This window comes from Nerophis lumbriciformis, linkage group LG04, assembly GCF_033978685.3.
Source record: "Nerophis lumbriciformis linkage group LG04, RoL_Nlum_v2.1, whole genome shotgun sequence".
Taxonomy (NCBI): Eukaryota; Metazoa; Chordata; class Actinopteri; order Syngnathiformes; family Syngnathidae; genus Nerophis; species Nerophis lumbriciformis.
Window position 1 is genome coordinate 12,164,199 of NC_084551.2, and position 13,301 is coordinate 12,177,499.

At 37.4% G+C, this 13,301-nt stretch overlaps 1 protein-coding gene across 1 annotated transcript in view; it reads left to right on the forward strand.

The window, feature by feature from the left end:
* The window catches only part of rnf144b (ring finger protein 144B), a 29,437-nt gene that overhangs the window by 8,349 nt on the left and 7,787 nt on the right, over positions 1–13,301 (forward strand). The window contains exons 2-5 of the mRNA XM_061949030.2: positions 1,755–2,001; positions 4,975–5,079; positions 6,272–6,332; positions 10,978–11,185. Coding sequence (XP_061805014.2) covers positions 1,846–2,001; positions 4,975–5,079; positions 6,272–6,332; positions 10,978–11,185 — 530 coding nt within the window. The 5' untranslated portion in view covers positions 1,755–1,845. The remainder of the gene's footprint in view (positions 1–1,754; positions 2,002–4,974; positions 5,080–6,271; positions 6,333–10,977; positions 11,186–13,301) is intronic.

The window sequence follows — 13,301 nt, forward strand, 5'->3', positions numbered from 1 at the left end:
TCGGATGGTAGAGCGGCCATGCCAGTGGGAATCTTTGGGCACCTCACGATTTTTGATTACGATTATCAGGAGCTCTGATTTGATTAAAAATCGATTATTGATGCATCTTTAGTTTATTTTTATTGATGCGGTTTTACATTTATTTTCGCTTCATTAAGTAAGTGTTTATCACTTGCCACTTTAATTTAAATGTGTTCAAAACTGGAACATAAGTGCCCTAAAATAAAGTAGCTAATCGGATCTCTCGGTGAGGTGGCTCGCTGTAGTCACCTAAAATTTAGAACTGTCTGCAATACTTTATTGACAATAAATAAATTGATGTTTACTAATGGATTTTATAATTGTCCATGTCCGAATTGCGATGCATTTAAAAATCGATTATTTCCCCCACCTCTAGTTCCAGGTTCGTTCCTAGCTTCCACCACCCTAGTCATGTCCGCTGTGTCCTTGGGCAAGTCCCTTGCTCCTGATGGGTCATGGTTAGGGCCTTGCATGCCATCAATGTGTGAATGTGTGTGTGAATGGGTGAATGTGGAAACATTGTCAAAGCGCTTTGAGTACCTCGAAGGTAGAAAAGCGCTATACAAGTATAACCCATTTACCGCATACAAACTATTTATAGCGGCGCAGTGATCACTACCGTGTGTCCCTATGTTTACCTCATCTAGTAGTCTGCTGTTTCCTCGCTTCCTTGCTCCCTGTAAGTTCATTTTAGATCATAAATCATGCATCTCACCTGGACAGAAGAAGGCTGAGTGGGTATTCCGACAAGTTGGTACACTTTGACAGCCATTTAGTACCTGAAAATGGCCCCCTCACCCTATTTTTTCACGAGGATTATGAGACATTCTTCATCTAAATGGGAATATATGAACATCCCAGCAGTCGGCATCCTAATGACAGCAGACCTTGCACAGTATGTGATGTTTTATTATGTTTGTTGGCTCTCATAAAGTCTGCAGTGAGTAATAATCAGTGATGAAGAAAACGAAAAAGCAAAGGTGATGCGTTTTTTAAATTAATGCGCCGTGTATGATCAAAATATGTAAATATTAAATGTTATTATAAATGTGCCCATTACTACATTACATACATACTTACATCATGTATATACAACCTCAATGGAGGTGTTGGGATGTTTTTTAAGATCTTTGTAAGCTCCATTGTAAGCAGACTTTTGATCGCATTTATTCAATATTTACAATATAAAAAATAAAATAACATCCATCGTCATGTCATGTCTTTCCTAGGTCAATCCAAACTCTGTCCACACATAAAAGTCCACGTACAAACATCAATGTACCCAATCATATGCACTGTCTTGTGACTAGGATTCTTAGCATCAAATAAGACATAATTACATAGTTCTAGGAATACTTAATAAATCAGGGGTGTCAGAAGTGTGGCCAGGGGCCCACAGCACAATGTAGAAGTAAAATTAAACCAAAAGAAACACAGCAAAATGGAGAAAATAGAGCAAAAATGTGGATAATAACCAATTATAACACTGTACTCTGTCTTTAAATATATATAGTATGCATTATAATATCTATTTTTTAACCTTTTTACATACAGTATTCAACAAAAATGTAACTGGCCCCTGGCTTCCCATGTCAGTATGCTTCACGTCTGATTTAAAGGACTCCATGTAACTACTTACTGAACTGTTCACAAAAAGTGCTGTAACAACGGTTGTGTGAGGTTTTCTAATGTTGCTGTAGTAAACACACTTCTTGTTTGTATACACCTTTCAGGGACATGCAGGATGCAACACGCGTTCGTTGTTACAAGAGGAGCTAGAAGCAGCTCGATTCCGTCATCATTCCCTCCTGACGTCATTACAGCATGAACAGCACAACTTATGCAGATTCAGAACCGGGGGCCTGTATAAGCGCGGACCCTGGGCCTGGTCCTGATGTCTTCTGCAAGCTGTGCCTCAGCAAGCACACACTTGCACTCACTACAACGCTGCACAGCTGCAGGTGCATCTTCTGTACAACTGTAAGTAGCACTGAACCTCTTAATTTCACTATATTACACTATGATATATGTTGTTTATTTGCGTGTTTAGTGCCATGCAGAAAATATATTTCCCTATGATGAAAGTGCTCTACTCCAACTGTCGTCATAAGACACGGCACGGGACTGTAAAACTATCACTCCAACTATCACACCTTGTTTATGATCTGCTATAAACCCTGTGCTGACACTGAAAAGAGGTACAAAGATGTCCTCTGTGAAATACAAATAGAAAGATGAGGTGTTGATGTCCGTCCTTTTGTGACAAACCTTAAAGGGGAACTGCAGTTTTTTGAGGAATTTTGCCTATAATTCACAATCTGTATGAGAGACAAGAACACATATTTTCTTATTTAATTAATTCTAATTTGTAAGTTCACATAAATAAGTCTGCTTACAATGGAGTCAATGGTAGGTCCTCTGTTCCGCCCATAAAGACCTCTAAATAACCATTCCAAAAAGCGCCAACAATACCCCATTTACATTTCGTGACCTGAATATGAACTAAGTATTAGCGATTGTTACTTTAAGCGCTTACGTTAAGGACCTATTTAGAGCGGCAGATTGATCAGAGAGATGTAACATCCTTATGCAGCTATATAGTCATCAGGCGGTGAGCTACTTTCTGGTTTTGGAGCACGTCAAAGTTCATTCTAAATTATACATCATGCCTCTTACCTGTATGTTGTATAAAGATGAGGACATAAACTAAGAAGTTGATCAACTTTGGTAGCCAATTTAGACTTGCAAATGGCGTAAAAGCTCGAAAAGACGCTTTGTTGCACTCACTTTTTTCTTCGCGAAAATTATGAGTCATTCTTCAATATATCAACATCCTATCAGTTGGCATCGTAATAACAGCAGACATTGTACAGTAAGTGATATTTTAATTATGTTTTCTGGCTCCCATGATTTATGCAGTGAGTATTAAATCAGTGATGTTGTCGAAGGAAAAAGCAAACGTTTTGGTGCATTTTTTAAATTAATGCGCCTCCGTATGCTTAAAATGATCAAAAAAAAAGTAAATATTAAATGTTATTATAAATGTGCCTGCTACTACATTGCTACTATGGGGTGGTATAGCTCGGTTGGTAGAGCGTCTGTGCCAGCAACTTGAGGGTTCCAGGTTCGATCCCCGCTTCCACTATTCTTGATAGATTGATTGAAACTTTTATCAGTAGATTGCACAGTGAAGTACATATTCCGTACAATTGACCACTACTCAGTGGCCTAGTGGTTAGAGTGTCCGCCCTGAGATCGGTAGGTTGTGAGTTCAAACCCCGGCCGAGTCACACCAAAGACTATAAAAATGGGACCCATTACCTCCCTGCTTGGCACTCAGCATCAAGGGTTAGAATTGAGGGTTAGAATTGGGGGTTAAATCACCAAAAATGATTCCCAGGCGCGGCTACCGCTGCTGCTCACTGCTCCCCTCACCTCCCAGGGGGTGAACAAGGGGATGGGTCAAATATAGAGGGCAAATTTCACCACACCTAGTGTGTGTGTGACAATCATTGGCACTTTAACTTAAACTTTAACTAAATGGTAACACCCGAATAAGTTTTTCAACTTGTTTAAGTCGGGGTCCACTTAAATTGATTCATGATACAGATATATACTATTTTCATAATACAATCATCACTGCTGTTGTGTCCTTGGGCAAGACACTTTACCCACCTGCTCCCAGTGCCACCCACACTGGTTTGAATGTAACTTAGATATTGGGTTTCACTATGTAAAGCGCTTTGAGTCACTAGAGAAAAGCGCTATATAAATATAATTCACTTCACTTCACATTACATATACAGTATACTTACATCATGGACAGTATATAAAACCTTAATGGAGGGGTTTGGATGTTTTTTTAAGCACTTTATAGGCAGAATAGAACGACTTCCATAGGCTCCATTGTAAGTGGAGTTTGCTGGCATTTATTTACTAGTTGGCATGCATAAAAAACAGAAAAATATGTGTTGTAGTCCCACATAAGGATTGTGAATAAGAGGCTAAATTCTTCAAAAAAATGCAGTTCCTCTTTTAAAGATAATGTTGTCCAAAACACCACACACACACACACACACACACACACACACACACACACACACACACACACACACACACACACACAACCCCCTTAGACAGTTAATATAGGGCAGTGTTTACCATACATTCACCCCCACAAATTGAATGGGTGCTACCGCTTCACCTTCGCACATAAACACATTATGATGGGACTGTTTCTAAATGTAACGTGTCGTTACAACTCCATACAGCAGGCGGCGGTGTGCATCGTAAGCCTACACACAGTTTAACCGCACCTGGTCTGCCTGAGAATGAGAAGACAGAAGGGTGGTAAATTGCAGCGGGAGAGTTGCCAACTTTATCGCTCTATTTAGCGAGTACTCTAGATAATGTTTCCAAAAAAACAACAACTAGCAATAAATGTAGTGATGGGACTTTTGGGGTCTCTGGCATGAAAGCATGTGTCGATCTCTAAATGCTATACTGTAAATGGTCAACTTTCTTTTTCAAAATATGTCGACATGGCCAGTTATGCAAATTAAATGTCCTCGCCTCCAAGCCATCACATATAGTGCTGTGAAATACACTATGGAAGAATCAGTTAATCATACACTTGAGCTATCTATGTTTGGAAGACACCTGCCTATGTTTTATTTCCTATCTCACTATGTTGCATAAGGGAGCATGCGATTTAATGTTGAATATTACCCAATAAGTCACATTCACATCTTTTTATTTCTTGTTCCTCAAATCTGTGGACCGTTGTGCAATTCAACGTTTATACAACCCAATAAGCTTCCATATTTTCATACTTGAGCGACATACTACTTTTTAATCCAGTGCTAGATGTGTATGTATTTTTACATTTTCTACATTTGGTTTGTCTTATTTCAAATACTGATAAATGCTGACTTGACATTTCTATCCCGCTAGTGTCTGCAGCAGTATGTTGAGCTAGTTATCAAGGAGGGCGGGGGCGAACCTGTCACCTGTCCAGATATGGATTGCAGAAACATGGGCGTGTTGCTGGACACGGAGGTACGCTTCACCAATAAAAACATATTCATATCACAAGGCATGCCATATAAAGCAAATACCGAAAGCTATGAATACCTAAAGTAGAGTTTGTGAGCAAACTGTAGGAACCTATTTCAGCCAAAACATGTTGACACTTGAAAGAAAACTTTTTTTCACTGTTGTAAAAAAAGAGCCACAAAGATAAAGCTAGAAGCGAAAGTAACTATGGAATAATACAGTAACTATAGAAAAATAATAACTAACCTATGATTGAGAAAATGTGATGGTTTTCAATTGGTTAGGTTAACTATTGTTAAGTACTGCGTAAACTGGAAATGTGTGTTTCTTTAAATAGTAATAGAGTAAAATATGTGTAACTTAAAGTAATATTGGAAGCTACAGAGAATCTTTTATGGCAAACATTTTAGACCAAAACTACTGAATACGAAATATATGTTCCTCATATGTAATCTCAATTAAATAAGTGCTAGTTTAATTGACATATAAATTAATCCAATATAATTAACATTATGTCAAATGTATGTATAGTATGTGACATAGTTATTTTGTGGACAGATGATATGATATGATGGCTGAGTGCAATCACATCCTAAGCAAGTGTTTTGGTTTTGACTTGAAGATAAAGTATTGCATTAAGAAAATGTGACCTATGCATTAACTAATCACAGGAAGATAGGTTTAATTATTGAGCACAATTCGTACAAAGATTCAATAATCATGAAATAATTATGATTTAAATAAAAATAATAAAATATATTTATCATAAAAACGATCAAATTATAATTGGAATCAAGGAGTGTAGTCTAGATAAAATAATTTCAGTTGTCATATGTATAATTTAATTAAACTTCAAGAGTTAACCACAACACGTCGACACTAACAGACCATCTTGAACACAAAGTATTAGGTTTAATTATTGAGCACAATTCGTACAAAGATTCAATAATCATGAAATAATTTTGATTTAAATAAAAATAATAAAATATATTTATCATAAAAACAATCAAATTATAATTGGAATCAAGGAGTGTAGTCTAGATAAAATAATTTCAGTTGTCATATGTATGATTTAATTAAACTTCAAGAGTTAACCACAACACGTCTACACTAACAGACCATCTTGAACACAAAGTATTTTTATTAGTGGCCTGATCTGTGTGTCTCAAACATGACCAAACTTGTTTGGTTCCAGATAGATGACTTGGCCTCTGCGGATCAAGCGGAGATGTATCAGCGTTTAAAGTTTGAGAGAGGTGGGTTTTAGTGGTTCTCAGTAGGCGGTTCACATCCGACCTAATTAACTAATGTGAAATTCCTTCACTGTCAGCACTCACGTTAGCTGACAAATACTAGACTTTTATAATGAAAACTGAACTTCCATAATCCTTATTTGAGACAATAACAAACACACCATTTCAGTGCGTTCTAAATAGTAACAAAACCTCTAGCAAGAGGTGCCTAATAAAGCACTCTTAAAAACAGCCAACAATGTTTTTATTACATGCTGTAACTAGGGATGTAACGGTAAACGGTATAATGATAAACCGCAGTAAAATTCCAGACGGTTCGTAATACCGTTGAAATTTTTAATTACCGGAAAAACTTTTTTTTTAACCAACACTGCTTACTTCCTGGAAACGGAAGCGTTACGCTCGAGAAACAATGGCGGCAACTACACATACTTTGCTCTGGAGATGTTCCCTTTCACTTGATTTTTTCGCTTCTACTTCCGTGGTGTCTCGGAGTGTGTTTAAGAGCGCACTGCTGTTTTTAGATGAATGTTGTTTAGGGAATGTTTAGGGAATGTTGCCACAACTTGTTTATAAAGTCTTGCCGTTTTTTCTTTACTGGGGTGGTCACTCATCTTTAATTAACTGCTAACTTTGTCAGTGTTCCAATAACACTAAATGTCTGTCATCTCATCGAATGGAACGCAGGATGTGTTGTTAGTGAGGTTCAAAGATTGTGTATTTGATATAAAATGTATCACTCCTGTTTATTTTTGCTGGCCAAACTGTTGCACTGAACCACACGGTGTTGGTGCAGAACAAAGCTTGTTTATTTGATTTTATCTTCATTAGCCAAACTGCTTTGTGTTTTATATTGATTTCAAAAAGTAAACACCATGTTTTTTTGTTTTTTTACATTACTTGTGTTTTTTTCATTTCACAAAGTCATTACTTAAACAAACATTAATGTGACCTAATATTTTGTTCATGTTGCATGGTGTGTGGTATATAACATATTTCTGCTCAAACTCTTAAGGGATATGTCCTGATACAGCATGTACATTTACATACATTTAGTACATGTAAATGTTCATAACTTACAAGAATACCTCTCTCCATGAAAATGTAAAAATAGATATACAAGGATCATGTAATGGCAAAAAGCTGACAAGTTGATACTATTGATAAACAAAAAAACAAATTTAACTATATGGATAACGTTTCTCTAAAGCCTCGTTATTAGACATTACAAATTACATGAAGTCATCGCGTTCACACCCCAACACCGTTTTACCTAACATAATGAATAATTATGATTTCAATATTGATTTAAAAAAAAAATGGATTATTATTTTGCCATAATCCTGCAGCTCTGTTAAGACTAGATCTCATTCATGAACACTATTTTATCTATATGGACAAAAAGTGCAGTTACGCCATCTGTCCATAAGTTGCCATCTTGCACAATTTTCACATTTATTTGTATTTATTTATTTAATTTTGTTTCTGCCATATTACTTTGTTTATATTGCGTGTGTTTCGTTTTCATATGCACATTCAATGTTCTACTTGAGGTACATGCATACATTTTGAATGTGTTGTTTGTCTTCTTTTTTTAAAAAGATTTCAGTATAAGTAGTTTTTGAAAATTGTCGCACATTTAAAAATACTACTATAATATGAACCATGATAATTTTGGTCACAATAACCGTGATAAGAAATTTTCATACCTTAAAAACCCTAGCTGTAACCAAGTAGTAATTTTACATTTATGATAACATGTAATATTTACAGTACCATGGTCATTTTGAGCATTACTTCAACTTATTTCCTTGGTGCATTGAATTCACAGATCACATAGCAACCAACGAACGCTACTTCCAACAACTACCACTAATCATGGCAGACTTCGTAAGAACCAGTGACGACTACTTTGGGAAAAATTTGGATTTAGAATCTTTTTTTTAAGACTGAATAGAAGTAGGATGAACTATAAGTTTTAGAAGCTGGGTGCTATGCAGTTCCAGCTATAGTGGATCACTAAGAATTGTGTAGCACTAGTACTAAAACAAAATACCAACATAACAAAACAGTGACTTACAATGTCCGTTCTCACACTGAGATGCACTGACGGGATGGTTTCATCTTTCAGCACAACTTGTGCTACAAATCGAGCTGGTAAATTCAACATAATCCTCACTCCTCAGGTAAAAATGCTAAGTAAACGAGCAGCATGTTGATCCTTCCTAGCGACGTCGTAGGGTAGTTGGACATATCAACAACTTCAGTCCTGAAAATTATGTAGTCGCATGTGGAATTTTAAAGTTGACCAACTTCTTGGCATACTTCTGAACTTAGTATTAACTTCTCCTAACTCAAAGCCAATGCAGCAGCAGCTCTCGTAGCTAGTATTAGCCTACCTCATAGTAGTGGCCTGAGCTGCTGTGTTACTAAGACAGAAAAGTAGTTCCTCAGGGTTAGCTCTTAAAATAACGCAACAATATTGTCCCTATAACTTGGTTAATATACAGTACCGGCATATAAATAGAGCATTGCGGGCAGTTTTTGGCTGTTTTTTTTTTTTTTTTACAGGACTTTATAGGCAGAATAGTAGAATCTCCATTACGTACATTGTTAGCCACCCTTTTTTCACTATTTAGATGTACTTAAAACGGAAATGCATGTGTTCTTGTCTCTTGTAAGGATTGTGGAAGATGGCCAAATCTCCCCCCAAAAATTCCCTGAAAATAACTTGGTGATGATGTGTTGTTAAAAGTACATTTCGTTCACGCATTATTTGTTGCATAATAATGTCCCTTTTGGCTCCCGTCCATGCCAACTGAACATAAATCCAAATCTAGGTGACATGAGCACAGTATTTAGTTTTTCCTTTTGATCAATGGAAGCATTCTAGAAATCTGTCTTTGGCGACCTTGGCTACAGGCACTGGGTTTTTTGGAGGTGGCACTTATCTGGAGGCTATGCTAAGTCGCACCACTGAACTGCTCCAGCAAGTTACAGAAAATAATCTCTTAAATACTTGAAGTCCTAAATGGCATATTTTGCAAGAGCACATTGCTTAAACTATGTAGATTCTTGTGTAGTTGCATTTTTGCGACATTATCTTACACTACTACTTGAGTCTTAACTCCCCAAAGACACTAGGCACTCTTATTTAAATACTTGTAATGCTTTTTATACAGCTGTTGTTTTTGATCTAATTAAACCTTGAAGTTAATGTTGTCAATCAGTGCAGGAAGGAGAACAACTGCTTTAAATTATATCACCGTATTCTCCAGACTATAGAGTGCACCAATATAGTAGCCGCACCCAGTAAATTTTAGAAAAAAAGTAATTGTTTTCATATAATAGCCGCACCGGACTATGACCCGCAGATATATACATTGTGAAAAGAGTTATTTACACAGAAAGTTTTTGTAAATATTTATTTACATACCTTAATTGTTTCCAAGCGGTGTCTGTAACACGGCAGTAAAATGGCTGATCAAACAAAACAGAAGTCATCGTCTCCAATCAGCTAACCCGACTCAATAACTCCACGTTTTGGTGAATTTACGAAACTTTAACAATACAGAAAGAATGCCATTGTAAGTTAATAACACTAATTTTTATATATATTTATTTATTTTATATATATATATTATATATATATTATTTATATATATTTATTTATTTATATATGCACCTTATTGCTTTTTTATCCTGCACTACCAGGAGCTTATGTAACGAAATTTCGTTCTTATCTGTGCTGTAAAGTTAAAATTTGAATGACAATAAAAAGGAAGTCTACCGGTAAGTCTAAGTCTAACACAGACACTTGTAAAAGTGTTAGCATATTAGCTAATGCTAATGACGTTCATTACATCACAATAGCATATAAAAATATGCATGAAAACACTCCTACAGACATCACACATGGGAGGGTATAGTAAGTAAGAATTGTTTTAGTTATATTGTAAAACTTACAAGCAATGCTTGAAGTGAAGAATGAAGAATCCATACGAGTATAAATTGCTATGGACAACTCGAAGACGGAACGGCATTTGTTCTTCCGGTTAAAAGCTCTAAACAGAAGGGCTCTGCAGCACCTGCAGTAAGCGAACTCGTCCAAAAGATGGCGCCGTAGCACAAACAGTAACACTCCATTTCAGTGTCTTTGCTTGTTTTTTTAAAAAAACTATTTGCATTGAAAATGTGGCTTATCAAAGTCTACAACTGCCAACACTAAACGATGAGCCTGTTTTAATGCTTAGATAAGTATTATGTTGTGATGTTGTATTTAATTTTTTATTATATCATATATGTATTGTGTGCTTTTTTTCCCCTTTCTCTCTCTTTTTATTTTCTTTTTCTTTGAAATTGTAATTTTTACTGCTTTTTCTACACCATGGCCAGGGGACTACAGATGAACACTAGCCTTCTGGCTAATTCTGGCTTGTTTAACCATGTGTTTTATGAAATTGCATTGTCCCCTTTGAAATAAACTACCGGTAATCTTCACTATGGCCATCAGCAAAAAAATATTAATATTAATATTTATACGCCACAGAGTTCAAAGCGTAGGAAAGAAGTAGCGAATTTTAGTCCGGAATTTACGGTACATAGCCTGACACACCCTGGAATGTACACTCACAATCACTCTCATCAGGTGTGAGCCTGGACCCAAGTAAAACCTGGTGCCCGCTGTTCGACTGCCAGGCTGTGTGCACAATGCAGCTGAGTTCTGAAGGCCAGGCCGTCGCTGTGCCCTGTCCCACTTGTCACACCATCTTCTGTTCCGAGTGCAAGGTACCATGGCAGGGAGGCCACACCTGTTCCGAGCTGCAGCCCATGATGTCACACTCTAATGAAAGCAGGTAAGTCAGGCCGTCATAGAAAATCTGTGAAGAAAAATGTACATCGGAGCATACACAGAAGGATTTGTTCGTCTTATGACTGTTGACTTTTCCTTAATTTAGTACATAATTTGTATCCATCTTATTTGACTAATTATGCAAATGTTAGAGGGAAATATTCTCCTTGTAGTGACACATAGCTGGAAACTGTCCTTCGTGTGTGCAACAAGCAGCACATTTGTGTGCCACCCCGGGCTGGGCTGCGATTCTGCCAGACTGAGTGATGTCACCATGGAGGCGTTGAGTGATAGTGGGATTCCATTGTGTGTGCGCGCCAAGGGAAGGAATGGAGGAGGGTGGGCCCCCAGCCAGATAGCTGGTTGTACAGAGGGAGGCTGTGTACTGCAGTGAAGCGGTGCACTCTGCAGCGTGATGAAGCAGGGAGGAGATAACACTTTAGTGCAGAAGTATTTGGGCAAAAATGTAGTTTCTATAATTTCAGGGTATAAGGGTTCCCTCTAAGGTGCGCGCCTGCGCAATTGCGCACCGCTCACGCATCCTCTGCGCACAGCAAATTAATGCCGCGCAGGAAATCAAAAATCCCATCTGAACTTTAAACAAAATAAACACATTACAATTTATTCTGTATGATTTTGCAATGCAATTCTGTGAGTGACAGATGACAACAAGAGTGGCCCCAATGAATAAAACAATCTTTGTCAACACAGTTCAATTATCGTCTGTCGAGACACTTTACGGACAGGAATTCCATCAATCACTTTATTGAGCAAAACTGTTTGTAACCACACCAAAAACATGAGTAAAAAAATTTTTTATCTATAAAAACTGGTAATTTTCTGCCATACAAACCAGGCTTAAACCAACGTTATCATCCGTCGTTTCAACAGAAGCCGCTCGCTCTGTCTCACCTGCACCAACACAAGCACTCATGGCACTTAGCCAGTGCTGCGTTTATGGCCACACAAAAAGTCGGACAACCCCAACGCCACACAATGTGTAAATGCCAGGATGAAACACTCTGACTCCACAATCAGATGTGTGCTTATTTTACTGCCATTTATTAAGAATGTTAATCTAAGGATATTATTTTTCATAAATGCTAATAAAAAGATGTATTTTACAGACAGAAAGTTACAGGAACTAAATGTAATCTCTGAAAGGGGTAACATTTCTTTTAAAGGCAAGACCCGCAGCCAGACATACAATACTAGCACATAGGTCATGAAAAACATGTTTTTTTGTTATTGTCATTGTAAGAGGGCAAAATCACTTATATCAGAAAATGATTTTAATAAAACATTTATATTGTTATGATGTCAGGTTTGGGACAAGTGTGACGCTGGTGTGGCCACAGTGTGCACGTCTGATGTTGCTCACATGGGCTCCACTGAATGCTCAAGGAGTTTGTGCGTTTGCTCACACACATGAAAAATTAGAGGGAACATTGGTTGGTGTCCTTTGGGAGTGTTGGATTTTAAGACGCCCACCTTCTTAATAGCTTGCTTAGAAAGTAAGGCCATCAAATTATAGCTTTAATGTGGATTAATCCACCATCATTACTAATCATATTTTAATTATGCAATTAACTAGGGATGCAACAGTATTGTAGATGCCACGGTATTGCGGTTTCAAAATCCTCGCAATAGTGCCGGTATCAAACAAAAACTTTTGCATTTGTCGGTCTGAAAATAAACTACATCTCTCATAATCCTCTGCACAGCGCGGCACCACCAAGGTAGGGATGTGGAACTCCGTAAAGGGGAGAAAAGGAGGAAGCATTCCAGAGAGAAGTGTGTTCCTAGTAAATAAGATGAATTGTTTTTATTAACATTTCCTGAACATTTCATCTAAATCCATCCATAACTTTTGAAGTTTTGTTGCAACAAACCCTGGCGAAAACATAGCCTGTTTGGTGGAGGTAATAAAGTCTGCCTACTAAAGCGCTACACAGTCTCCAGCATTTCTAAAGCGACACAGGGGGAAATATACTATACAAGGAACACACTGCACTGCTCATAGCATATATAGGACATACAGTATGTCTTTGCCAAATAAAACGCAATTACATCCATTACTTCTGTGCGTCTTTGAGAAGAGGATGGACATAGGCTCCCTC